Source organism: Halichondria panicea, chromosome 17 (assembly GCF_963675165.1).
Source record: "Halichondria panicea chromosome 17, odHalPani1.1, whole genome shotgun sequence".
NCBI lineage: Eukaryota > Metazoa > Porifera > Demospongiae > Suberitida > Halichondriidae > Halichondria > Halichondria panicea.
In genome coordinates this window covers 4,938,976-4,966,876 of record NC_087393.1, presented here as the reverse complement: position 1 = coordinate 4,966,876, position 27,901 = coordinate 4,938,976, and the positions used below count along the sequence as shown (strand labels likewise).

General features: G+C 39.5%; 6 protein-coding genes across 6 annotated transcripts; 2 read left to right on the top strand and 4 right to left on the bottom strand.

Moving 5' to 3' along the window:
* The first annotated feature begins 32 nt into the window (after positions 1-32).
* Positions 33-1,972, top strand: LOC135351843 (Golgi apparatus membrane protein TVP23 homolog B-like). The gene is made up of 5 exons (XM_064550951.1): positions 33-176; positions 354-594; positions 841-957; positions 1,494-1,622; positions 1,819-1,972. The coding sequence occupies exons 1-5, from the start codon at positions 109-111 to the stop codon at positions 1,855-1,857; spliced, it is 594 nt and encodes a 197-aa protein (XP_064407021.1). The 5' UTR covers positions 33-108; the 3' UTR covers positions 1,858-1,972.
* LOC135351425 (uncharacterized) lies at positions 1,834-12,743 on the bottom strand. The gene is given in 22 exon segments (XM_064550410.1): positions 1,834-2,419; positions 2,551-2,613; positions 2,673-2,741; positions 2,900-2,983; positions 3,122-3,277; positions 3,387-3,493; positions 3,571-3,653; positions 3,801-3,892; positions 3,983-4,116; positions 4,209-4,402; positions 4,653-4,903; positions 4,966-5,031; positions 5,096-5,164; positions 5,492-5,575; positions 6,267-6,410; positions 6,880-6,896; positions 6,999-7,028; positions 7,031-7,063; positions 7,809-7,897; positions 8,232-8,317; positions 8,833-8,966; positions 12,571-12,743. Coding segments are annotated over 22 exon segments (2,394 nt in total). The 5' UTR covers positions 12,662-12,743; the 3' UTR covers positions 1,834-2,101.
* Positions 12,744-12,945: 202 nt separating this feature from the next.
* On the bottom strand, positions 12,946-15,492 carry LOC135351802 (gamma-aminobutyric acid type B receptor subunit 1-like). The gene has a single exon (XM_064550900.1). The coding sequence runs from the start codon at positions 15,408-15,410 to the stop codon at positions 13,014-13,016; it is 2,397 nt and encodes a 798-aa protein (XP_064406970.1). The 5' UTR covers positions 15,411-15,492; the 3' UTR covers positions 12,946-13,013.
* A 156-nt stretch (positions 15,493-15,648) lies between these two features.
* On the bottom strand, positions 15,649-18,258 carry LOC135351315 (gamma-aminobutyric acid type B receptor subunit 1-like). Its single transcript, XM_064550291.1, has one exon. It carries the CDS (start codon positions 18,107-18,109, stop codon positions 15,737-15,739), a length of 2,373 nt encoding a protein of 790 aa, XP_064406361.1. The 5' UTR covers positions 18,110-18,258; the 3' UTR covers positions 15,649-15,736.
* Positions 18,259-18,493: 235 nt separating this feature from the next.
* LOC135351313 (gamma-aminobutyric acid type B receptor subunit 2-like) lies at positions 18,494-21,183 on the top strand. Its single transcript, XM_064550288.1, has one exon. The coding sequence runs from the start codon at positions 18,574-18,576 to the stop codon at positions 20,977-20,979; it is 2,406 nt and encodes an 801-aa protein (XP_064406358.1). The 5' UTR covers positions 18,494-18,573; the 3' UTR covers positions 20,980-21,183.
* An 85-nt stretch (positions 21,184-21,268) lies between these two features.
* On the bottom strand, positions 21,269-27,791 carry LOC135351314 (N-acetyltransferase 9-like protein). The gene is made up of 7 exons (XM_064550289.1): positions 27,669-27,791; positions 27,121-27,230; positions 23,981-24,040; positions 23,837-23,929; positions 21,845-21,904; positions 21,698-21,795; positions 21,269-21,455 (listed from the first exon to the last, which is right to left on the bottom strand). The coding sequence occupies exons 1-7, from the start codon at positions 27,764-27,766 to the stop codon at positions 21,345-21,347; spliced, it is 630 nt and encodes a 209-aa protein (XP_064406359.1). The 5' UTR covers positions 27,767-27,791; the 3' UTR covers positions 21,269-21,344.
* Between the last annotated feature and the right edge of the window lie 110 nt (positions 27,792-27,901).

The following is a 27,901-nucleotide window of genomic DNA, read 5'->3' as shown; positions in this document are numbered from 1 at the left end:
GTCAAATTAATGACCTGGACAAAGGTCATTTTGAGACTTAAAATGCTGAATCAGCATTAAACACTAAAGATAAGTGGGCGTGGCCTGTGCTTTCGTACTAAAGTCACTATGGCTGATGCAGATGATGTTGTAGACAGTTTTGCAAGCCCTTCTAGCCAAAGAAGAGCAACAATAAAGTGAGGAGACTTTTAATCTATTATCATAGTATGTCTATGCATCCCTTTGACAACAAATCTGTACCTCTAGCTTTGTTAATGTTGTGGACTGTGTACCAGTATTAACTTTTCTTCTTGTGATCATATAGATTATCACTGTACTAATAGAGCACAAGTATTGATTTTCTTTCTCCCCAGACATCCTATAGCGGCTTTCTTCCACGTGTTCTTCAGAGTGACAGCACTGTTGGTATACATTCTTGCGTCAACACTCATCGGAGATGCGTATTTCGTTCACATATTCCTGACGATTGTGCTCCTACTAGCGGTGGACTTTTGGACGGTTAAGAACGTGACAGGGAGGTTACTGGTGGGCCTGCGATGGTGGAACAAAGTGGACGACGACGGGACAAGCACTTGGATGTTTGAGTCCAAGAAGGTGATGTGATGAAGATATACTTATTCATTAAGTTTCAAGTGGCCATAACTTTTTATTAGTTGGTACAATTTTAGTGAGTTCTTTCGGAAGGTATGTTCAGGTCAAGCATTTTGATCGGAAAGTAAACTTTGATTTTAACTCACCATTATTTGAGTCAGTTTTTCTTCAGAAAATCATAAAATTAGGTCACCCAAAGATTCTGGATGTAATATAACAATTAGTTTAAAACACTTTCTATTATTACAGAAATTGAAGACATCTCAGCCAGAAGCAGTTTTGTTTTGGGGAGGTCTGTTCCTTTGTCCCTTGTTTTGGATACTGTTCTTCTTCACATCTCTGTTAAGATTCAGCTGGGGGTGGGGGGTGAGTGTGTGTGTAGTGGGGGGTGAGTGTGTGTGTATAATTATAGTCTCGCAGGCCATACTTTGAAAACTGTTCAATCAGTTTCATAGTATGGCCTGCGAGACTAATTATGTAGTGTTAGTGTGTGGTGTGTAAATGTATAACATGTACGTACGTAAAGTTTCCTATATATAATTATATACTGAGGCAAGTTGATACATACACCATACACATGTAGTTATCTGCCCTAGTTACTACCGTTGATCCAATATCAACATTAATTTTTAAAAAGCTTAGAAAGAGACCTTTCAATGGAATAGTGTATAATCTCCTAAATATAAATATTGATGGTACCATTTGAAAGGTTTCTTTCTAAGCTTTCAGAAAATAATACAATCGTTGAAATTGGATCCACAGAATTCAAGTTATGGCAGCTGAAAGAGTCCCTAAATCGTTGTTAAACGGGTGGGCGGGGAGGGTTGTACATACACATGCATGTACGCTGGTTTCTGTTTTAGTTATAATTATGACTACTTCTTTCATGTATTGTTCTGCAGATCATCCCCGTGATTGGAATGGCATTGAACGGTGCTAATGCCTGGGGCTACATCAAGTGCAGGAGTGATAAGAGAGCACAGCTCACACAAATGGCCGGGCAGTTCTTAGGAAAACAGATCTTAAAACAGGTCAGGTAGTTAACTATAAATCAATCATTTTACTAACATAATTATAAACTCGATCCCATGTTTAACTTAGTGTACTATTTAAAGCCACTGTCTCTAGTTCTATTAATTGCATATATATACGTAGCTTACATAATATGTAATTATTATGTACATGCATGTGGCTCAAAGTTAACCATCAATGTTACACCTCCTGCAGGCTGTTGACAACACATTCAAAACTGAAGAGACATTCTAGTGAAGCACAAAACATTGAACACTGCACATTTCAATTAAATATATAAAAATATTTACATAACGTACGTTTGTTGTACAATGAAACATTCAATAATAATTATAATTATTTCAACGAACATTTATGATGATAATATGAAACAGCTATGACTGTACATGCGCCTGCATGTAACAAACATGAAGCAGTATACGTAAGTTCTTTAATTAATTTAATACATAGTCTCTGAGTTGCAACATGTAATGGTGGATCACTTTGGACTGGTTGGACTGGGTGGAATCACAGTGTCAATGGATGCATACAAATCATCCTCTTCGTATTCAGAAGAAATTACAGAGGGGTCGCATATCTCCACTGCTGAATTGATTGCTTCTTGAAGCACTCCCACCCACTTTTTCATCAAGTCTGCTGACTCGGCCATTAGAGGAAAGCCCCCTCTGGAGCGACCGGGCTTGTGAAGCATGAACGAGAACAGAGTGTCCTGAAGTTTATCCGGGAGGTTAGTATCCACATACACAGGTTTCTGACTGGAGGAGCTTAGTAAGATCTCTCCTAGTGCAATAGCATCCTGCATGGTGCATATATTTACAATATTATCACAATAAACAAACAGAAAGCATGTCAGATCAGGAATGTTTAAGTAGTTGAGCTGAAAGGCCATCTCAAGGCTTCTTGTAATTTTAGGGAAAACAAACGTACTGTTGGCTTCTGGTAGTATCTAAGAGTGCACTGATCCAACACAAAGAATCTCTTCTGCCACCTCTGAAAAAGGAGACATAACAATAAGAGTACCAAAAGTGCTGATTGATGTAGTTGCTCACTGAATGATCTGGGGGCATCTTGCACAGGTAGCCAGTGTATGTGAAATCTCGAGTCACTGATTCCCTTATCTACATCAAACGACAAATAATTACTTTAGCAGGCTGTATAACGTAATACAGGGTAGCTTTACATTGTAGTGGGGCTGAAGTGAAATACTGTAAGGGTTGCCTATAAGGTTTGGTACATGAGGGAGGCTACTACTGAGCGGCTATACTTCAAATAGTACCAATTCAACTGGCCGACTTGGAAACATCTCTTGCAATAACTGGATCTTAGCAGTTCGAATGGCCAGATACCAATCCATGATTTCCTGCAACAGCATGTAGACATTGTCAATATAGATAGGTACAGTGTATATAGACTGTACATGATTGCAATGCATGTAACAATTCGTGTAGAAAACACATTTAAACACAGGCTGTTAGTGTGCGTGTGTATACTAACACACCTTCCCATTTTCAGCATACACAAAAATGTTTCTTGTTTTCCTAAGCTTGACATCATGATAGGCAATAAGCATTGAGTTGGTGTGTGCCTCCAGACCAGGACCATCCAGGGTGATGTTGAGATGGGAGAGAGGGATGCTGCCTTTGGGGGCACGATCCTAAAGCACGTACACATACATTAATTTTTATTGACAAAGAAATTAACTGTATACATGCAGCAGTCATGCATTCTCAGCTCAATTTATATAGTGCTATCAGTTTTTTTACCGTGTAATTTTTGTAGTAGCAAAGATAGTCTCTGGACAGAACAAACCATCGGCGATTCCACTCATCTGTCTTCTTCATTTTTTTGTACAGATACCCATGTTTTGTACCTATACAATAATAGTATATATATATATATATATATATCCCTAAACAATGAACTCTAAAATTTCAGTGATGAGCTTACCGACCAAACCTTCGTGAATAGTCTCTGGAGTAGAAAATTCCTTCCTCTCGTATTTTGCTCTAATCCACTGCTCCAAACGAACACTAAAAAGTGTACGAGTGAATCACGACAATTCAGTACGTACTGCACATGCATGCAAGTATTGTTTACATATCATATTACTAAGAATCTCTCAAAAACAAATTATTGCTATAGCTAGCTGTATATACGCTATAGTACAATGAACTCACTGCCTGCTATCAGGGTTGGGAGGTGCCCAACATGGTGGCACACTAGCTTCATACACCTCCTTGGCCTTGGTATTACCAACTTTGGCCATGTTCTGCAAACAAAATCCAAAATGAACCGAGTAATACTTATCTGGTAGTTTGAATACTCATTTAATGGAGATGCAATTGATCGATGTTTATACCTGCACCATTTCTTTGGTCCATGAATCGAGTCGAATGGACCTCACTTTGGAGACGCTCACACTGAGTCGACGATGAATACCTGCACACTTGATGCACAAGAACACTCCGAGATTAATGGAGGCCCACTCAGGTCCTGCATGTCAGGGGAATATGAGACTTAAACACATGCACATTTGTACTGAAATAAGCACAGCAGGAGAATAATTAATGCTGCTCTGAGCTCACGTTTCTCCCCACAGTCTGCACAGATGTCGTTGCCATCTTTCTGTGTCAACTCAGTCATAAGTTTTCTTGTACTGTCTTCTTCATCATCTCCAAATGCACTGTCGCTACTGACACTCTCACGGCCATTCAAGAAGCCGGCTACTACTGGGTCGTCTAGAATAGTACCTTCCATCTTTTCCATCTTAGCAGAAGAATGGATGGATGCTCATGCAAGTTGCATTTTATCATCACTGGACTCCCACTAGGTAAAGTCCCTTGATTGTGCGCATGTGCATTACAATTTTACTTTGTTCAGTGTTTCAGCAGTGACATTATAATTATACAATCACCTGGAATCACTCAAATGTGCATGGTGGATATAAAAATTTTAGAGGATCTAATAATATTATGCTCTAGAAATAATAAACGAAAACACTCGGTTTTTAAGACACATGTCTCATAAACTATTCGCCATAACTGGTGCCTACAGCACCATTCGAGCTAGTGCTTGTTCTCAAATGTTCAATGGCGTCTCTAATGGCTGTTATCCACATATGCTTCTCATCAGATGTGTCTGCAAGCAGTGGAAATGTCCGTGTTGGCGTATTCAGGACAAATGCGTTTTCACCACCTCCCAACTCATCGGGAGCATTTTCATCGACAGAAAAACCATCAGCTGACGTGCCAATAACAATCTCACCCAGCGGGAATGCATCCTGTATAGCAAAACACACACGTCAGTACTACAAAAAAGCAGATATAATTGTCTTGAGCTTACAACTGGTTTCTCAAAATAGGAAAGTCTGGTTTCATCCAAAACAAAATATCTTTTCTGAAACTTTTGCTGCGTGGGATAAGGATAATGGTAACACACAAAGAAGCTGTTACAAAGAAGTACTAAAACTTACCAGCTTGTTTGCAGGTGTTTTGTGTAAGAAACCAACTTTCACAAAATCTCTCGATAGGGAACCATAGAGCTGTAGAAAACAAATCTCAACTAAATCAACAAACAGTATAACAGCAAGGAACAAGACAAGACAATGTACATAGAATAATGGTGTTACTATAACTACATGTAGACCGTATTACGGACGCAATAGTTGATCGCAAACGGTCAACAATTCTGCTGATTTGGCTCATTCGCAAAGGTTTTTCACCAGCAAATTATTTCTGATACGATATACGTATGAATCTAGCACGGTCCCCATGCCAACTATTTTGTGAGCACATGTAGCTGCTACAGCAAGGGCACTAAAATTGGACTTTTAAAATGCAACTAATCATTTTATTAAAAGTGTACTCACTTCTTCGACGGGTTTCTCTGGATGCTGGGTTTGCAACAGTCTGAGTCTGGCTGCCCGTATCGCGTAGTACCAGCTGATGATCTCCTGCGTGTGGAAACAATAACAAACAAGCCGCTATTAACAGCAACATGAATTCTTGCTACAAGTTTAGGAGGGAACAACATTCTGCACTGTTAATTTATGTAAGTGACGGCTAAGCTGTGTGTACACAAAACATTCAAAAAATTTCCCCAAATGGAAAATTGCTAGTTAACAAATCTTCACAGTAACAAAAATAACGTCAACTGGGATTACATCATTTGAAAGCTCAGCTGAATCCGTACACACTAACACAATAAACGGTACACACATACCTACGTCAATAACGAGTACATACAAGTGCCAGTATGTGCAGAAAAAATCAGACTCAATCAGATCGTATTTTCATTATCAAGAGCAGCTTAGTAACAAAAGAATGTCAAGTCAAAGGTATACCCATTTCTCTAATCAGAAAGCACGCCATACACCTTACATAGGGGAAATACTAAACTAATGACGTTTGCTTAGAGTGGAGACAGAAAGGCCAACTGTTTATAAAAACAATTCCCTCTCGCCATGACTACGTATATCAAACAGATACAGCCATATATAATAACGAAGAACTCTATACAGATGTAACAAATTGGTTTAAGACAGCTGAGACACGATTGTACGTCTTCAGCCACTTCGTTATACACAAGGCAGTGCACTTCCTAGGCTTCTAATTAACTTAGCTATACTGAACAGGATTACTTACTAGTCCAGAGTCGGCATAGATGAAGTAGTTTCTGCTCTTCCCTCGTATGACGGCAGTCAACTGCATGCCATTAGGGTGGCCAGTCTGTCCGTTCATGGTCACGTTGAGGTCATTCAGTGGAATGGTCTCCGTAGGGTTGGCGTCCTGTGGTGGGGGTGGAGGAGTGGGTCGGGGTAGAGATGTGGAGGAGTGGGTGGGTGTGTGGGGTGGAGGAGTGAAGGAGTGGGTGGGTGTGTGGGGTGGAGGAGTGAAGGAGTGGGTGGAGATGTGGATATTATAATACAGAACTTGTTAGTATCAATCCCACTATCCCTTACTCTCTCCCACATTTGTCCTTAAAGTGTAGGGGATAGTGAGAAAGAAAAAATTGATACTAATAAGTACTACCACTATAATTATTATACATCGTAGCATTTTCAAATATACAAATTGGGGACAACCTCTCAAAAGTCAGGATGTACGTGGTACAATTTATAAACTCTCTCACTTCCTATCTGATTAGACTATCCAATCGTAATCAGGTCCTTGCTGCGTTGGTACGCCATCAATTAATATTAATTGGAATGCAATGGACAACGAACATAATTATACTAATGGAATAATTATGACACACCCACTTAATTCTATTAACTGAATACGTGGCATAGGTCTGAGCACTTATACAGTGTAACATTGCACTGCAGAGCTTACTGTGATTTTTTTGAAGTAGCTAATGTTTCTAGTATCCAAAACAAAGAATCGGCTGTTGTAGACATTATCCACTTTCTTCTTCTTAAACAGAAATCCTTTTTTCATTCCTACACGAAAAAAGTTGATTTGGTAAAGATCGTCACACTTATAAGCGACTACGCTGTTGTACATATGTTAAAGGGTCATCAAAGTAAAAAACAACAAACAATTGAGCTTAACTTACCAAACGATATTCATGGCACATTCCTACTGCACATGATATCACGGTTATAATGGAAAACATGGGCTTCTTATGTAAGCCATACACAATGCATAAGATAGATGAGACAATGGGATGAGGTGGGAGAGGGGAACTACCAGCATCTATGGGATATAAACCTGAACTTATCGCCCATTTTACTCCTTATTCAAAATGGTAGCTACTGGAGTGGCAGCACTGTAAATGCATCTCAATTTACATAAACTATGACTACAGTTGAGGATGGAATCTAGACCCACTCAATGATTCAATGATGTTTACAAAATAAACTTCCTAAGTTTAGCAAATGAAATAATATTATTAAGGTCGTACGTAGTATTAAGTACAAGCAACTGTATCACATGCACACAGGTAAGTCCCTTTGGCAGTTATCTTAGGCAGTTATCTTAGGCAGTTATCTTAACACCTGCTACTGTATATCAGGTTTCAGATCAATCAATTGTAAATGACACTGTACACGCATTGATTGCGAATTGCATGCACATGCTCACTCTTTGCGATTTTTTTCGATTGTGAATTATGCGAAACTTCGCAATTTGCAATTGAAAGAACGTTGCATTCAAAACCGGATATACTGTAGGTAATACACCCACCTATTGTGTACGGCCTTTCGTCGTCTGTTGCCTCCAATATGAACTCCTTTCTCTCGTACTTGCCTCTTATCCACTGCTCACGGCAAACCCTGCAAAAAATGGCCGCCTTCAAACAAGTTCACTAATGACACACATGGAACATAATCCACTAATGGATGACATACACCACTATATGTAACATTTGGTACATTTTTGTCGCCTCTGTAATACCAGGTAACAACAGGTGCGAGACACAATAGACTCGCATGACTGAGCAGAACCGTGTCTAGGAATTTGCTAATACTTCAATTAATCAATAAGCCTTGACATTGAATAGGCCTCCACATTTTAAAATAATTTTGCCTACAATCATGTTAATTATTATAGTAGAATAATTAACCGAGCGTCAAAATATGTTATTTAAGAAGCTAGAACTAAACTCACAGAGCGTCGTCAGGTTTGGGAGGCTTGCAGCAAGGAGGCACGTTGGCTTCCCATATACTGCTAGCGTGTTTATTCCCCGTCATTGCCTGTATAGTACACACAATATCATGGTAATCAGAATGCTTACAAGAATAGTATTCAGAGAATACAACACAGGGAAGTGGTTGTTACCTCAGATAGAACTGTTATACTGTTTACGCTAATTACCAATAGTAGGAAGCTTTGGCAATGAGAGTATTGACTCATGAGGGTATGATTTTAGAGGAGGAAATTCTAAATTGTTATAAATACATTTATACCGCATGAAATCATTATCCTGAATAATGTAGGAGGTGCCCAGCCGTACCTATCCACATCCTCCAACCTTAAGAAAAGGTTCTAAAGGAAGCCAATGGAGTACACAAATGCAACGTATGCACATGTAATGTAAACCCAAGCAGTGGTCTAGCTGTCTCATGTACATATATAATCCTCGTTCCTTCACCCTCACACACCACACATACCCCCACCCCCACATCTCACACACACGCACACCATCCCCTCACATCTCACACACACACCATCCCCTCACCCTCACATCTTACACACACACACCACACACCTTCACAAGATCATCACTCCACTCATCCAGATTGCAGGACTTGACCTTGCACAGATGGGCACCCAGGCTACGATGAATACCACTGCACCCAATACAGATGAACACACCAAAGCTTACGTCCGCCCAATCAGGATCTGTGTGTGTGTGTGTGTGTGTGTGTGTGTGTGTGTGTGTGTGGGCGGTATACAGACACGACATATGCATACAGTCAAATTAGTTAGGCTTTGATCTTCCTTTTAGTAAATATTTATAAGATTATAAAGCTCCCAAGACTAACATGGTGTGCACCTCTAGGGGTTCTGTTGTGCCAATAATTATATCCAATATCTGTTTCTCAGTGGACAATTACTAACCCGAGGCCGAGGCCAGCCGGGTATAGTATTTGGCTGGTTTGTTTGTTTGTAATTTCTGAGCCTGCTCACCTAGATACCATAGAGCTGCGTTTACAGTGCATGGATAGCCTCCACACAACAAGTTATCAGTTTTAAAATAGTGGCAGATTTTGATGTTAAAGCTTCCAGCCGAGGGTTTGAACTTTAGTGCTCCAGTTATAATCATAGAAGAGTACAAGCATGAGCTCCTCCATTCTTGTGGCCTGGTAAAAACAAACGCCGCAAATTACATGTAGAATATGCAGGCAGGTTAAGATGGACTAATTACCATACAGCCTATAGGAGTTCTCTGAAACTGGAAAATCAGAGGCTACAAAGAAAGCTGTCTAATGTGAGCATTTGCTATTGGCCTGTATTAATATCGTGTGTATATTTATGCTCATGTGCAGATACTGCGTTCACAGAAGGAGTTCCAGTTCTTGTTGCACAACCAACCACGGGTATATTCGTGGGTATCAACTTTCGCGGAACGACCATTAGAAAGGTTTTCGCGGATTTAATTTTCGTGGAATAGCAGCCTTTTTACAGCATGCATATGCGATATAAATTAATGGGAATAAATGTTCGCGGTAGATGCTTGATCAGCGAAAACCACGAACATTTATACCCTCGAAATACACCCGCTGTATACCATGAACAGTTATATATCATTCTAACAGACAGTGTTCTGGCTATAAGGCTCTGTCCTGCTAGCAAGCTCACTCTTCAAGCTGCCTGATGTTTCTAAGGCTAATGTTTCTGAGAATCAACATTTGTGCTAACTGGCTCAATCGATTTTTTAGGTCCCTAATGAATCAAAGGTATGGCCTCAGGAAGGTTAGCAATGTATAGTGCATAATAGGTAGTAATTAACTAGAGACACTGGGGTGACTACCAGAGCACAGTGACTGACAAGACACTGTGTGATCTACCTTGTTAGGCTAAAGGTAGTTTGTCAGTAATTAATGACCTAGTGGGTGCACACGTTTTCCCACAACAACAGATCATGTGACTAATAATACCAATATCAGAGACAGTAATGAATAGAAGAACCAATTAATTAATTGATTGCAATGATATGGAATTCATAGACTCGCAAGCCATCACTGTTGCACGGCAAACAGTAGACTGGTCACACTCCGTGTAGAGACTCCTGCAACGTTTGTCACGATAATTTGTGGCAACTCAAGTGGCTAGACGCCATGTGGTGACCACAAGATCATTGATAGTGACATAGCACTAGGTATCACGTGCAGTATACTGACGTCAAAAAAACCGCAGCCACTTAGAATCTTATCTGATATGCTGACTGTGCAACACGAGTCTCTACACAGAGTGTGACCAGTCTACCGTTGGCCATGCAACAGTGACGGCTTGCGCGTCTCATGTTATTTTTTGCTCTGAACTCCCTCATGAGAAAGATATGTGTTGGAAATAGATATTGAAAAGAAATATGGGAAACAGATATTAATATGAATATTGCCAGTGCCTAGACGACTACAAATTTACGTGAACAGTGTACGTATACATAATTAATACAGCAGCCATTACTTGTGTTAATTACAACGATTCAATTTTCTGATTTTTTGATTTTTTTCTAAACACTTAGAAGGAGCTCTTTCAAACGGTGTCCTTAACCTTACAACACATCCAAAATTCTCATTTTCGGCAAAAGACAATGTGTAATAATTATATAGCCCATGGTTGCTGACATTGGATCAAAAATTGATTTGAAAGAGCTCCTTCTAAGCTCTGAAAAACAGGCCCTACTTATATAATTATATATAGCCTACGCTTTTTGGGAAATTTGGGCCCGAAATTAATCACTGATCTAAGCACCACACCATATTGTAGCACTACTACTAAAAGATGCTGTTTTGAAATTGGACATTCTTAAGTTTCGAAAACCCAATGAAATTGGAGCCCCACAACTAGTGGAGTGTTATAGTTACACTGTCAGACTATAATTATATAACTTATTATTGTTAATAAAAGCGTGACAAACATATCTATGACACAAAGTATTTGGAAACAGTGGTCACACCCCCCCCACAGAAAACAATCCTTACTGTTATCCATCGGCTACCCTATCCGAGATACGTGCTCACTTCACTAACACCAGCAGTCGTCAACAGTAGTTAATAATCTATGAAGGTCTAAAATAAACAAGGAAGCTGGGAAAGCAATGTGGTGAAACCCATAAAAAAAAGTCTCACAGTCATTGCAGCCTACCAAAGGTCAGTTTACAAATGACCTCACTACTACCATAGAAATCTACAGCACATGTGTTGCCAACTCATATCCATGGAAACCTACAGCACATGTTACAACACCTTGACACATAAAGGCATAAAGGCATAAAGGCATAAAGGTACAACCCAGAATGTTACATAACCACAATGGTTCCCTAGTGCGAATACCTTAAGATTAACTATGGGTCCTAAATAATTACCATGGAGACATCACACACACACACACACACACACACACACAGTCAGTTCCTAGCAGTATATTCAGTGGCTTCTCACATACAACATTTTCTGGGGAAAGGGAAGCATACCTAGAGCTACAGTGAAGCTCAGTGAAGCCCAGTGCTCCAATCACTGGCTCTACCCATATAATTAAGCCTCACAATGCAAAAATGTTCGTATCAAAACGTCAGATTTGTAACTGAAACCAAATTCTAAATTCTACACAGAGATTAGAACATACACGTAGTTAACAATAATGCATCACAACTATTGTGAAATCTTCTACTGCTCATCAGTAAATTGCATACAAACAAACGAGACCATCTGTTCTAAATTGTTTTGTTTTGAGCTTGTCATATCAGAAGAGTAATCAGACGACTACAACTAGCTTGTACACTGTAAAATATCTTATTGAAATATTCGACATAAAATACTATACAGCTGATGTCTGGCCCACAATTGCATACTATAAAGGACCAATGAAACAATGGGAAACACACATGTAAGGGTCTACTATTGGTACACTTATCACTTCATTAGGCTATTTATAACTTAACTGGCAAAAATTCATGATTCCAATAATAATAATACAAAGTTCATCAGATCATAAGACCTCAGTCACCTACTAACAACACCCCCATATCCAAACACATTGCTTGCATGAGAGGCATACACTCAAGAATTTTTTCTCGGAATGTGACACATTAGAAATGTCCATCTAAGACACGCTCGCAGTGACTTCTAGTTACTCTACGAGGAGCGTTTTTATAACGACTATCATATTATGGGACATGATACAAATGCTTGAGTCAACATTTTGTTTACAATACCTCAACCCAGCCCAGACAGTGCAAATAAAATGGAAGTGTGTGAATGGGTTGAGGTATGGAAGCTACCTTTCTGCCCACAGTCAGCACACATATCATTCCCTTCTTCTTTCTTGAGTGCTATCACCTCCCTCCTCGTAGGAGACTCCGAGCCCGACATGTTTCTCACTATAATATAATAGTACGAGAGAGATTCCTAAAGCTACTTGCAATGCAGTGATTTGCTGCTGCTAACCCAGCCCTGCCCCACCCCCATAGGGAATTAATGCCAGCTCAGTACTTCCGGTACACTTCCTGTGCAACACATTACTAGCTGCGATTTCCGGTAACATCTGTGCACATGTTTGCGGTCACTTTACTAAGAATCTGAGCACATATTCCAAGAAACCATCCATTCCAGCCTGATTAATTTTTAATGCAGCACCCATAATTTTTGGCAGTTGCTTCATGTAAAACAAACAAAGATCATAGCAACTGAAAGATCATATACAGGTGGTCATACAAAAAGAAAACTATTCAACGTAACTGGTCCAAGCCGCCCACTTTCGTCTAACATGTGGATAGATCGGAGGTATAAAGATGAAAATTACACAAAAAATAGTCGCTAATATGTATGCTCCACAATACAGTACATACGCTGCAATGATAGAGTTGAGATCAACAGTTTGACTGGCATTAATGATTGCATATGGCGTGATCCCTAATGCGAGAGTGAAGATTTGAATGTACAAAAAAGTGTTAATAGCTTTCGTTTGCTTGAACTCCCTTTTGTTAATCTTCCGAGTTTTTATGGAAAGAAATAATACACATATCATTAAAATTCCTTTAATTAGCAATAGTGTGATGATCCAAGGACGAATATCTGTGGAGTTACACATGACGACTTTGGAGCTTGTTCCTTGTACGAAAAGATGCAAAGGGTCAATTGCAGCCCAGGTTAAAAGAAAAGCAGCATCTAACAACACTAAGAATACAACAAAACCAATCAGAGCCGAATCACCAGCACCTTTTATTGGACTGGAACTAAAGTGATTAAAAATTCGATAAATTCTCAAAGTTTTCATGCAGATCGTTCCAAAGATTAGAGAAAACGCAAGATTTGATACCCAAGCTTGAATATTGCATGCTACACTAAACCAAAGTCGATTGAGTTCATCACCATCATCAAAAAATACAGACACGTAAGTGTAGGCCAGAACACCGATCAGCATGAGGTAACAGCCAGAAAAAATGAGATGATTCAATTGTGGGCTAGTAGCTTTGACATGTTTAAGGTCTGAAACAGTTCCATTCAAGCAATGCAGTACCACTATCACAATCACAATTACTATAACAAAGGCTATTACAGTCCAGCCTAATTCCTTGGGAGGAAGCATTAATTTTGGCTCTTCTTTTTCAAACACAGATGAGTTGATAAAGATAGCTGTATCCTCGGTAGTGGTGATTTTTGTTTCAGAGTTGTAAAATGCAACAACTTGTGAAGTAATGTTATCAGAATCACCTGTAAAGTTCCTCTGCTGGAATATATTCACAATGGCGACGTCTTCAGTATCGTAAGTTCTGTTATTGAACTGCACTTTTCCAAATGCTCCCTCAAACGAAAGATCGAAGAACTTGCTTAAGATTACTTTAGTATTGCTTGGCTGACCATATTTATAGCCAGTCAAATTTACTTCAGGTTGAGCATTATGCAAACTCATTGCTAAGGCCCAAGTAGAATCATAGTATGCATTTTGATACTCCGTGTCTGTTACTTTTGGTAGACAGAGAAAGTGCTTGTGGTCTTCAAGAGTTTTATTGTACTGACACTCAATTTCATTATAGGTGTAATTACTGAAAGTCTTAGTGTCTTGGTCTGCTCTAGTCACTCGTGGCTCGAAGAGAGTGGCTGTTGGCAGTGCAGCTTTCATATCATCTATAGAACAATTGTATATATTTTTTCCAGTGTCAGGGTCATTGATAAGAGTATAGTTATGTATGAAATTGTTCATTCTTCGGTTAATGAATATAATCTGATAGTTTGGAAATACCATATCCAAATTATAAGCCAAGCATAAAATCTTAAGAGAGATTCCTCTTCCAGCAAAAACAAATATCAGTCTATTCTCATTTCTCAGTTCTTTTAGTGGCTCCATTAAACGAGTTGTAGAAACAGCCTCGCTTTTAGCTTTAATACCAACATCTCCCAAAGCCGTTTGGAAGTCATTGGCAACTGATATATGGTAACTTCGGTCAGAATCATAAAGAATTGCCACATCAGAGTAACCGTTTTTCACGATGATTTCCTTGAACACATTCACAAACAGTAAAGCATTCACAGTTAGTCGTATGGTATTGCTATAGTCTCTCTGATTTTGGACAAATATAGGAGAGGTAGCACTAGGAGCAATTTGCACTAAGCTGAGAGAATCACGCGCAACTAGCTCAGCCACAAGAATCGTTGACTCAGAACATGCTCCACCAATAATCCCGACTACATTCCCATCTGATACATTGCTCTGGTTTAGGAAAATATTTGTTGTGATATTCACCAAAGCTCTTATGTTTGTTAGGTTACAACCACCATCGGAGATTATCACCTTGATATGATAGTCGGGTAGAATCCTGGAATCACAGTTTATGTGCTCAGCAGCTAGCAAGGCTCCTGGGATGACTGCAGGGCCTCCACGCCAGCTGGGTTGATTCCCAGGATCCTCAGGGGTTCTAGGATAAGGGCCCATGACCAGAAAATAGAGTATTGGTTTTTGTTCCGAATTATCACAGATTGGGACCTCACATACTTTTACTGAGCTTGGTGTAGTGTAGTTGCACACTTGTGGATCTACTTCTGAACGAACTGACACTGATAGCAGCACAAGAAGCAACGTTTGCACAGCAGCAGAGTTCACACACTTGTCTAGCTTGCTCATTTTTGGCACTGTTTATCTTAGCTAGCTACTACTATACTAGACTAGCTATTATACTGCTGCTATAGCGCTAATGGCGGAGAACTTTATAATTGCGTACGTACGTATGTGGGTGCATTTATTTATCTAATCATTATTATACAACTATTAAAGTAATGCCCATTACCAGATATTCAACCATTATTACAAGTGTCAAACACTAGCCTCGAATCAAGGCTAGTGAGGTGTCAAACAACATCCAGAGCAACTTCCATATCCATATTATAGTAATGTTCATTACCAGTTTTAAAACGCAATTATATAAATTAAATACAAAGATATATAAATAGCTATTGTAACAACCTCTTTCGTAGAACAAGGTAAATAGGAGGTAGAAAGACAAGAATAATACAAAAAACAACTGCAATAATATAAGTCATGCAGTAAAACACATACGCTGCGATAATGGGCCCTTCATCAAAAGATCTACTAGCAGTGACAATTGCATATGGTGCAATTCCTAAAGTGAAATTGAAAAGCTGAATATAGATGAGCATATTAATGCTCTTAGTCTGCTTGAACTCCTTCCTACTGATCTTTCGAGTCTTGATGGAGAGATAGAAGACGAAGAATATCACCAACAGCTTGTAACACACCAGAACTAACACCCAAGCCACAGTGAATCCATCGGAGCTGCATATAGCAATTTGACGGCTGTTATCACCGATTAAAATCATATACAAAGGGTTTGTGGAAATCCACACTATGAGATAGACTGTATCAATTGTTATTAGAATCACAACAAATCCAACAAGAACTCCATCACCAGCAAACTTCAATGGACTGGAGCTGAAGTGAGTGAATATTCGCCAGATCCTCCAAGTTTTCATACAAATTGTTCCAAATATGAGAGAAAAAGCATAAGTTGTCACCCAAGCTTGAACGTTACAAAAAACACTAAACACAACTGGAAAATGTGTGATGTGGTCTCTAAGCTCTATGAGAAACACTGAAATGAACGAGTAAACCACAACTGCCAACAACAGGAGGTAGCAACCTGAGAAAATTAGATTATTCAATTGAGGGCTAGTAGCCTTGAGGTTCTTAACGTCACCCAGATTCCAATTTATACATTGTAATACTCCGATCACGAGTAAGACGACAATTGTCACGGCCATAATAGTCAAACCCAACACCAGTGGAGGGTAAACCATCTTTTTGACGAACACAGACGAATCGACAAATGTGGAATTAAAAAGATTGACAAGACTGGTTTTTGAACTGTAAAATGCCACGATTTTTGACTCAGTGCAGTTTAAATTGCTAATGTTTTGTTTGTATATGTTCACTATAGCAACGTCTTTTGTATCGTACGTGTCTCTACTGAATTCTACTCTCCCAAAAGCTCCCTCGAACGAAAGATTGAAGAATTGTTCAAAAATGAATTTTGTGTTATTTGGTTGACCGTAATGATAAGTGCTCAAGTTGACCTTGGGTTGAGCATTATGCAAACTCATTGCTAAGGCCCAAGTAGAATCGTAGTAGGCATTCTGATACTCTGTGTCAATTACATCATCTGCTTTTATGTCGAGGGACTGTATATGGTTCTGAAGAGTCCGGTTATACTGACATTCAATTTCATTGTATGTGTAACCACTCACTGTCTTCGTATTTCTATCAGGTCTTGTTAATTGGGGCTCAAAAATGGTAGCAGTTTGAACAGCCTCAAACATTTGTTCTTCAGAGCAGTAAGCAAGTATTTCTTTTGTGACACGGTCTGTTATATTAACAGCTGTCACAAAATTACTCAGTCGCCGATTGATAAAAATGAATTGGTAGCTTGGCCATAGCATCCCTTTATTGTATGCCATACAAAGAACCAGTTTGGATAACTTCCTTCCAGCAAAGACGAAGATGAGTCTATGAGTATCTCTCAGATCTTCCAATGCTTTATCAACCAGGAAATCAAAAATAGGCAGGTTCATCGAAACATTGACATTCACCTTTTTCAAAGCTTTCTCAAAAGCATCAGAAACTTCAAGCATGTAACTACGTTGGAAATCGTAAAGCAGTGCTACTTCTTCGTATTTCTGTTCGACAATAATATGGGTAAAAGCTTTGACAAACAACAGAGCATTGACAGTGAGTCGCATAGTGCTACTATATTTGGTCAGATTTCTGACAAAGAGAGGAGAGGTAGCACTTGGAGCAATTTGCACTAAGCTGAGATTATCACGATTAACATGCTTCGCTACAACCAAGGCCGATTCGGAACACGCCCCACCAACAACACCAACCACATTCTCAACAGCTGGTCTACGATGTAGGTAAACACTGGATGTCAAATTGGCAAAAGCTCTTGATGTATGTTCGCAGCCACCATCAGAAACGATGACCTTGATCCGGTAATCAGGAAGGATATCTGGATCACAGTTGATGTGCTCTGCAGCGAGCAGCACTCCGGAGACTACCTGAGGACCCCCTGACCAGCTGGGGTTATTAGAAGGATTATCTTTTGGATAAGGACCCATGGCCAGAATATATAGTACTTGCTTATCTTTTTTCCCATCAGTTCTGCAGATTAGTGTAGTGTTATTACAAGAGTGTGTAGGTTGACAGATGCTTGTAGAAGCACTTGAGGTTGTTGACACAGAGCATCCACATCTCAGAATAACTAGATCTATTATCAAAACAACAATGCACAAACCCTTGAATTCTTTCATTTTTACTTCGTCCTAGAACACTTCACTCGACTAGAGTGTTTATAGTGACAGATGATTGCCACAGCTAGCTAGCTAGCTAATTAATTCCCGGTACACGGTAGCTACGATACAATTGTTTAGGTGCAGAGTCTAGATCTGTATCAGTGATAACACCCCACTTCACACAATGAGTCACATGTAGATATATAATTATGCCCTTTGTTCATGTTGTGGTTAGACTGTTTTTGGCATCGTCCATGCAGATGCTCACAGGAAAGGCAATGATCTACATCACGCATGCACATTATTCTAAAATTGCCAGTCTAATTGCCAGAAACTGAGGGTGTTGATTCCTTTATGCACTGTGGAATCTCATTTCCTGCTATTATAGCATAAAAGGTGAGATCTAGATCCTGCTCAATCAATTGAAAGTGCAATCCCTGCAGACAACCAATTTTGAAAGTGCATGCAAGAACAGTGACACTATGTCTAAACACAAGCTAGAACATTGCTTCTTTTTGACAGTAGTGCTACTCACTAGTTTATCATTAGCTCTGGTGGAAGAGAAGCATCCACTGTATGTGTTAGTTACGGCACCGTACCCTCATCCGATCACAAACACTGGATGGGACGCAGGAATCTCTCTGACACCTGCTGTGAGACTGGCATTTGAGCACATAAACAACAATTTCGACATCTTGAGAAACTACAAACTGATATTAATTGAACGAGATTGTGGTTGCAGATCAGGAAATTCTATTCCGGTAAACGTATTCTCTTCATTACTATCCGGCACCTACTACAACCAACTGGAAGAAGATGCAGATAGACAATTCTCACGAACTGCAGACGAACCTAAAAATGTTGTTGGTATTATCGGATCAGCATGCTCGGATGTTGCTATTGCACTCGCTCCACTTATCGCAAGACCAGATATAAACATGCTCCAAATTGCTCCAACTGCAAACTCTCCGCAAATTGAGACATCCAACTTCAGCACCACCTTTACTATGTTATCCTCCTCTTTGGCCTACATTGAGAGTATTGCAAAACTGATAGAGTGCGTTGGTTGGTCAAGCATAGGAGTTATTTTTGACGGACTTGCTGGAAATTTCCAAACTACAAATCAGAGATTTGAAGAGCGACTGAGACCTATAATTAAATTTAACTCACCAGTGTATGATATCAATGACAGAGATGTGAATGTACTGTCATTCAATTTAAATGAACTGAAAGAGAAAAGAGTCAGAATAATTGTAGTTTTTGCCGGTGACAAAATAGCTCAAAAGTTGATGTGTTTGGCATACAAGTTTGACATGATCTACCCTCAGTACCAATGGATATTCAGCGAGAGATCTATAAGAGATTTCAAGAAAGAAGTGGAAAACTTTGAATTCAATGGAAACGTTTACCAATGTTCTGCAAATGAAATAGAAAAAGCTGCCAATGGTTCAATTCTAAACAAATACAGTCTAATATTAGACGAAGGTAACATTTCAGTGACTTCTCAAAACTATTCAACTTACAGAAAGCAGTATGAAGATTTCTTCACAGTACACAGCAATGAGCCCAAAGTACAGAGAATATTGAACGCTACCAGAAAAACTATTGAAATGTACATGCCGTCTAGCTTCTGGGAGAACACATACTATGATGCAGGATTGGCTCTTGGTCTTGCGTTAGACCAACTTTCAATGGATGGATACAATCTTAGTTCGTACAAGACTGGGATGATGTCTAACTTTACACAACTGCTATCAAGCAAGTTATTAAACGTCTCCTTCACTGGAGCCACAGGGCGTGTGAAGTTTAACACTCTCACAAAAAGTGTGCAAACGACAATTTTTGTAACACAATTATATCGAACCAACACAAGCGGTCTAATCGAAGTACCTTTAACAAAATACGCTGCTGAACAAAGTCTACAATGCACAGGATTTGGATTCATTAGCGACCGATTTGAAGAAGTACCGATCCATATTCACCTTAGTGTTGGGTTAATCATACTCTTCACTGCAATCATATTTGTAATATTACTGGTTCTGCTACAGACTGCCTTCATGCTGTGGAGTAGACATCGCAGCATCAAAGCTGTAAGCCCTAACCTTAGTCACCTGATTTTCTCAGGCTGCTATCTCTTTTCACTAGCAACTATTATACACACAGTTCAAGAAGCTTTCTTAACAAAATATGAAGTGATATACCCGGTGCTATGCAGTGCAGTAATGTGGTGTTTAATGATCGGCTCTTCTCTGATTTTTGGAACTATCTTTGTGAGAATATGGAGAGTTTTCCGATTGTTCAAGCATTTCAGAAATAAAAGCCCGGGAGTACTACTGAACGACAAGGCGCTAATCTGTGGTGTTATTGCCTTTGTAGCGGTTGATGTGGTTGTGTGTATACTGTGGATCGTGTACAGCCCATGGACACTTGTGCAGACCACAGAAATTATTTTGCACAGTCAATCATTATATATTCACTCAAGTTGTACGTGTCAAAATATAGAATATTGGATAACAGGAGTTTCAATTTACAAGGGAGGAATTGCTATTTTACTTGTTATTTTTTCGGTACTAAATCGAAAGATTCAACGAAAACATTTCAGCCATACCAAAAAAGTCAACATACTTGTGTACAGTCTGACAGTTCTAGGAGGGATTGGATTTCCACTCTACTTTCTGTTGAGAGATATTAACATTCACGTAGCATATCTGAACATTTGTGCTTTCTTCTTAATCACCGTAACACTGTGCTGTGTTCTAATGTTCATGCCTCCAATAGTCCCAATCCTTAAACTCAAGCTCGGACTGAGCGAGGAAGAATCGATTTCACAACATTTGAAAAGAATAGTTACTTGGAAAGACTTCGACACTGATGACATATCAGACTAACTATAATTATTACATTCATTTTTCTCATTCATTCACGTGTGTGTGCTCCTGGTGCAACTACAACTACATCTATCATTCTGTATAACAACTGGCCAAAACTGAATTGTATATACTCTGTAAGATTTATAAATTAGTGTGTGTGTGTGTGTGTGTGACTATAATCTGCTCCTGGTACACTAATCGTGTTATCTCATCACAATCTCATTATGACAAGTGGGTATTAGCTAAATGAGGCATGCAGATTTGTGAGAAAAGGAGTGGAATTAATAATTATATGGGAGACGACGACTCATTGTTTGGTTGATTATCAAGAATGCCGCAAGACTAGACATAAACAATCGTATACGAACACATGACATTATACACTACATTTGTTCATACTTAGTCCAATTACACAAAGGCTTGAATTGCGGTAACTGTTCATTCTTAATGGCAATTTCCAGAGTGATTTCGTCAAAAATTTCACTGAAGGATACCTATAATTATAATATAGAAAGAAGATATTTAATAATTTATATACAACATATGATAGTGTTCTAAGGCAATAGCAGTGGTTGTTGCATTTGGACACCTATATAGGATAAAGTGTCCATCTTGTACTGAGCCAGTGCATGTGGCTGTGAGGTACTAACACCGTGATCATATTAAGCACAATACAATGACTTTTAGTGAAGCAATAAATTAGCAATGCATAAAGTCTAGCTACTAACATGCATACCTCACTAAATCCAAGCCGCGATTTGAACAGATTTTGACTGGGTTTATTAGTCCTTCCAATCTTGGCTTGGAATTTATTTACTCCAAGTTCAATAATACCTAATACACATGAAAGTACATGCACACAATCACAATAGAAGCCGCTCACTAAATGCCATCATTAGCCTTGCTGCCTCTGATCCTAATCCGTTCCCTCGGCATGATTGCTCTGTAACAAATTGTAGGGTAAACGATTATTAGTATTGTCAAGGACGTACATGTACGTGACGGTTGGAAACCTGAGCGTATGCCACCCTCCACCCAAAACTTATATCTCTACAGGGACAACAGTACGTAACTATTTGTGGTGCCTGAAGAATTCATGTGGTATGGTTTCTATGCTGCTAATGGTCATGGCAATAACAATATTATTGTTTAAGTCACAAAAACTTATTGGGCCTTGTAGTAGATAGTAGTCTGGGCCAATAAACTGCTTTGTGCATGGGCTTACTAGAATAGCCAGGAAACCTGTAAAATTATACCCAACAGCTACGTAGGTACAAGTACAAGTTACCAATTATAGCTATGGTGATCACCCTATATATATACGTATGTAAGATTCCTGATAAATTGGCGCATTCATACGTATGCTTCAACCTGTGATAACACACATAATTATAGCGAAAGTGTAAGTGCTTCATGCAGACGTGTATTCCTGATACTATAACCGCAAGAGAACAACGCATGAATCTTGTTGAGAACAACGCAGCATGAACCTTGTTGACAATTTTACAGGCAATTAATATAAGGTTCTATACACACAATACACACACTCCTACCTCGTAGGGAGCTAGTACACACTATGCATGACTGCATAAAGGTACGAACATACCAAACCTGGATTCGTTACTATATAAACTGATACCCCCCCCCCTTGTTACTGTATAAACTAGTCAATCGGAATAACAAGCCAGTAATCGATTACCTGTCTCTAGACAAATGAATGAACATTCTAAGACAGTGCTCTCACACAAATTGACCAGCACTATCAACACTGGTCCAGCCACGCAGTCACGGCTAATTAGAGACAATTGATGACACATAATGAAGAATTTGAGGCAAACTAACAAACAGAATGTTGTTCCAAAAAATTCCTTTATCCATGCAACCACAAATACCTGAGCTGCCTAACTTTTGATATCCCATTAAAAGGTAGCCTTGAGACCAGGCCGTTTGTTGTCTGAAAGAACGCCTGTGGTCAAGTTCCAATGTAGAACTCGTCTAGCTGAGTCAGCAAATGGTTAGGCTTGAGTAGTTGTGAACATGATTTGGGTAACCGTACAAACACAACAATACTATAGCTAGCTGAGCATCATAATGATATTCACGGGCAAGCATATGGTTATTGCGGGCAATTATCGGTCCAAGAAATTCCTGGACCAATTATCTACATTGGAACTTGACCAGGTGTTCTTCAGACAACGAACGACCTGGTCTCGAGGCTATTAAAAAGATGCCATGTTTTAACAACACATTGGTCACCTCAAACTATGTAAGCAACAATAATTTGATATCCCACATTAGTCTCGCGAGCAGACTTGTCCTAGAGGGAACGTCTGGTCACTAGCACTGATTCCGTGGCCCCTGCCAGAGTGTTGGCAGTGACAATCAGATTTGACTACGTGTTTAGTGTGCGATAACACCACGTAATTTGCCAATTACAATTATTATTAAATGGGTTTAAGAATAGAAAGCAAGTTTAATAGCGTTGTGCTAGAAGTAACCACCAAGGAGCTAGGTTACAAAGAGCTCAGACCAAATCAAGAGGCAGCTATTACTGGGAGGTATGTTTGTGAGTCTTCCTACGAAATCCCTCTGCTACTGTTTGCTTCCAAGAGTGTACGATGAGCTAGCTAGCTAGCAAGCAAGCTGTTATTTCGATGGTCTTTCTCAGAGCTTTCTAGTTCAATTCTGTGTCTAGAGGATCTAGGAGCAACATATGGTCTGGGTCGTAGAGTGACATTGAACGAGACTGTGATTAATTAACAAAATTGACTACATTCCTCAGTGCCACGGAATTGCTGCAATAGTGATCAGACATTCCTCCCCCCAACGTCTGCTCGCGAGACTAATCCCACACCTCCTTAGAGTCTACACTAACCAGCAATCATGATATCAATTTCTGCACAGGTGTAGTTTGGTCCACCTTCTTGACTTTCCGAGAAGAATAGATTCACATCTCCAACCATTGCATCTGAGTAGAAAGCAACATAAAAGAGTCAATTTTCAACTTATTGCTTCCTACCAATTTCAGTCCTTGAGGGGTCGATGTAGATCTCTTTAGATAGTACGATGAACGTGCATTCTGTAAGGGAATAATAAACCAAGTTTCTAGCTTCCTTTTAAGGTTTCATAATATTACTTTTACAACCACTGATTTTCCTAGGACAGTTAGTGGTACAATTAGGGACAGTTGTGGTACAGAGCTTAGATTCCGGTCACATAGCTAGTGAAACTTTGCATCCTAGAACAAAATTGTGGGTTTTCTTATTAGGTTATTGCAACTTCTCGAGGCCATCTCTAACTGCAATAAAACCCAGGCACAAAATGAACAAGTTGGTACAACCTTTCAGCAAACCCTACTTCTGTGGCGCGAGGCAACTAATACTGCATCGTGTCTCAGACAACCTTTGTATGTATGTATGTATGTGTGTATGTATGTATGTGTGTGTGTATGTGTGTATGTATGTGTGTATGTATGTATGGTATGTATGTATGGTATGTATGTATGTATGTATGTCACGCTTCAGGAATGCAAAAGTGGGTGTGGCTACATTAGGTTAATCTTTATTGCCTCCAAACTGATCTACTATTGGCATAATTATGCATTAAATACACGGCTACATACTAGCTGGAAAAGCAAGCTATAGAGATAGTGCAGCGGAAGTAGATGTAGTCTACATGCATGATGACGCACGCCCATGACAATTGTTGCTATCCGCCACGTTGGAGGGCAAGTACACGTTGAAATGCTGCATGCATGGAAGGCAAGTCAGAGTACTTTTGGGGCCTTTCTAGGGAATTTAGGGCTAGATATGAAGGGTAAGTGATTGGCACAAGCATAGATCCGTGATCCTTGTGTCATAAATAACTGGACTAACTTTCCTGATGTCCTCTACCTGATGATATGATGCTAAGTATATAGATATGAAGGCAAGTTCTAGCACTCAGACTTTGGAAGAAGTCTAGGTATTAGTCTATAAGTGTGGTCTGTTTGAGTGTGCAGGTACTGTTTGTCTGTTGTGCAGGCTTGGAAAGGCATGCTGATGGGGATTGATCCATAAAATCGAGAATAGACTTGCAGCCATGGAAAAGGTAAGTAATACTATGAAATATAATGATGTGTATGATGTAGGTCAAACCGTTACAAACGTGTCTGCTCATCATTTGTTACCATACATTATTAGTGAGAAGAATGAACCCTCCTGTAAGGCTTGGCCGGATGTGGCAGAAAGCCTCCTCTGGATCTCACCCAAGACACTAGAGCTATTTTGAGTTCATATATCTGTTGGCCATAATTATTATTTGTGACATTTGTGTGAAATGAATTGAACATGTATGAACAAGTTATAAGAATAGTAAAAGTACAAAACACATTAATTTGCTGCAAATTCCCATTCTCTGCCCTCCAAGGTGGCGGTTTCCTTCATAACCGGAAGCGATTGATGTGGGCGGAGCCAATATTTACGTCGGTTGCACTATCTCTATAGGCCGGCTGTAGCCATAGATCCTATATCTATGCTGTAGCTATAAGAGTCTCTATGAATAAAGCCAACAATGACACTACTACTCTTAGAAAGAGAAAGCAGAGACTGATTCTAACCAATAACGTAATTGCTAGATCTATACACACGAATCCATACGAATCCATACAAATCTATACTCTCTAGCAAGTCTACTCTCTTTCTTTCTCCTAAAATTGTACTAACTACAACTCTGCGTGAGGCTGCTCATGCGTGTACATGTGCGTAAACATAGTATAATGAAAGCACCGCGGGTGCTGATGCCTCGGTGGAGGTGCCAAAGCTACATAACATAAAACTACTAATAGCTAGCTTTTATACACACATTGATTATAATTATCATGATGAATTTTGCTACATGCAATCAACCGAATAGTGGGTAATGATCAACCATGATTGTTGTTAAAAATGATCGATGCCAAAACTTCAAGTCTAAAATTGATGGCTGCAAGTCAGCAGAGCCTTGCAGCTCTCTGCTCACTCTTGCAGCTACCAATAGTTAGCGTTCTAGTGCAGAGCTAACTACTAAGTAGAGTAGTAACACTCAGTGAACAAGTTTTGCTACGGATTCTTCTGAAAAGGCTGCAATAGCATTCCAAGTAAGCAAAACTAGGCATAACTCGAGAACAAAGCATTATTTTGCAAATCCACGAATTAAAATCCAAGTAAACATGACTAGAAGCCTATAGAAAGTCTTACTTGCACTTGATTCATCCTTGAGCAGCTGTAGCCGTCTACACACACAGACACACAGACACACACACAGACACCGCACAGACACACACACACACACACACACACACAAACACACTACCGTATACCTCGCTTGCGCATGCGCACCGAGGCATAAAAATCAACGAGTGTTGCAAACGTGCGCTTGCTAATGCCTCTCGCCATGTTATGCTTTCGCTCTAGTGTTATAGTAGTTTCTATAATGAATTTTACATTATCTATATAAACTCACTGAGAAGAAAAAACTTATTTACATGCATCTATTGTTGTTATCTATTGTATTATGTGGCTTACCAGGACCTCAAGAAAGAGGAAAATTGATTATTCCAGGATCTGGAGTTCAGTGTATATAATATCTGAGAAGAAAAGACTTGTGTACATGCATGCATATGGCTTACCAGGCCCTCAAGAAAAAGATGATTCTGCCAGGAGGATCTAGATCTTGAATATTATTTTCTGACACGTAGGGAACGAGCGCGCATGCGCATTACATCCACAGGAATAATTAAAGGGTGTGTCCAAAGAGATCAATTTCACAAATGGCTACTTTAGCTAGCTAGCTGTTTTAACATATATTTTCTGACTCTTTGTAGCTAACAAAAGCTAGCGCTTTAGTACAAGGCTAACTCACAGACACACACACACACATATACACACACACACACACACACACACACACAGTCAGCTTTACCGTATCCCTCGTGCGGCTACGCCTCGAGGCATAATAATTATAATACAGTGGAACCACTCCTAAAACGGCCATCTCTAAAGAACCCCAACTGCAATGTAAAAGCCAGGCACCAGGTCCCAAATGAACAGTTGGTGCACAAAACAAATGTTCAGCAAAGCCCACTTCTGTGTTATATATATGGGTTCCACTGTAGAACTATAAGGTAGGTAGATTGCCTACTGTTCTCATCTTTCATCCAGGACTGTTGCATTTGGTGTTCTTGCTCGAGTGTGAGAGGCTCAGACGCAGTCAACTCCCTCAGCACTGGATCTTGCATCCAACTGTGATACCTGCAATCAATACTATGGTTAAGAGTGCAATATGGGATTAACTGCTGTATACTCTCCTGTCACTAATAGCATATCATACGATTAGTGTAATAGTACGGCTAAGAGTACAATTAGTAGCCTTGCCATTATTACTCGTGCTATTAATCCCTTATTGCACGAGTAACCACACTATTGATTTCTAATCGTATTATGAAGTTTCTGCAGTTTTATTAACATTTTCGGCCGTGGCCGTTATTCGAAAATAATACGTTGTCATTGACAACGTGCAATTACTGGACCGGATGTGATACAGGATTAATTACTGTACACTCTCCAGTCACTAATAGCACATCATACGATTAACAAAATTATGGCATTGGATGGATTTTAACTCAGCACACATAAATTAAAAGAACACCGTGCGATGCTACAGCCAAAAAAACATTATCAAATACATACTTGTCCACATGGTGAGCTGAATAAGGAACAAGAAGAACTTTTTCTCCAGTCAACATGTAGTCTCTCTTCCTGTACATTGTGTCTTTCTTGAAGGTCATGTAGGTACGAGCTCCACCCCTTTCTCTGGGGGTATGCCTGCGCATGCGCAAATAAAAGCGTGAAATGTTGGTCGAAGTTGCTTGGAATTTTTGTAATTATGCTTTGCACTGAAACCCGGTAACCACAGACATTTT

Bases quoted from the DNA above. Each gene is read 5' to 3' on its own strand.
- LOC135351843 (XM_064550951.1), top strand. From the start codon at position 109: ATGGCTGATGCAGATGATGTTGTAGACAGTTTTGCAAGCCCTTCTAGC. The intron at 595-840 runs GTGATGTGATGA...CTATTATTACAG, and splicing joins GGATGTTTGAGTCCAAGAAG to AAATTGAAGACATCTCAGCC. The intron at 1,623-1,818 runs GTCAGGTAGTTA...CACCTCCTGCAG, and splicing joins GAAAACAGATCTTAAAACAG to GCTGTTGACAACACATTCAA.
- LOC135351802 (XM_064550900.1), bottom strand. From the start codon at position 15,410: ATGAGCAAGCTAGACAAGTGTGTGAACTCTGCTGCTGTGCAAACGTTG.
- LOC135351315 (XM_064550291.1), bottom strand. From the start codon at position 18,109: ATGAAAGAATTCAAGGGTTTGTGCATTGTTGTTTTGATAATAGATCTA.
- LOC135351313 (XM_064550288.1), top strand. From the start codon at position 18,574: ATGTCTAAACACAAGCTAGAACATTGCTTCTTTTTGACAGTAGTGCTA.
- LOC135351314 (XM_064550289.1), bottom strand. From the start codon at position 27,766: ATGACCTTCAAGAAAGACACAATGTACAGGAAGAGAGACTACATGTTG. The intron at 21,796-21,844 runs GTGAGCGGCTTC...CATGTGTATTAG, and splicing joins AAGGCTAATGATGGCATTTA to GTATTATTGAACTTGGAGTA. The intron at 21,456-21,697 runs GTATGCATGTTA...TTATAATTATAG, and splicing joins CGCGGCTTGGATTTAGTGAG to GTATCCTTCAGTGAAATTTT.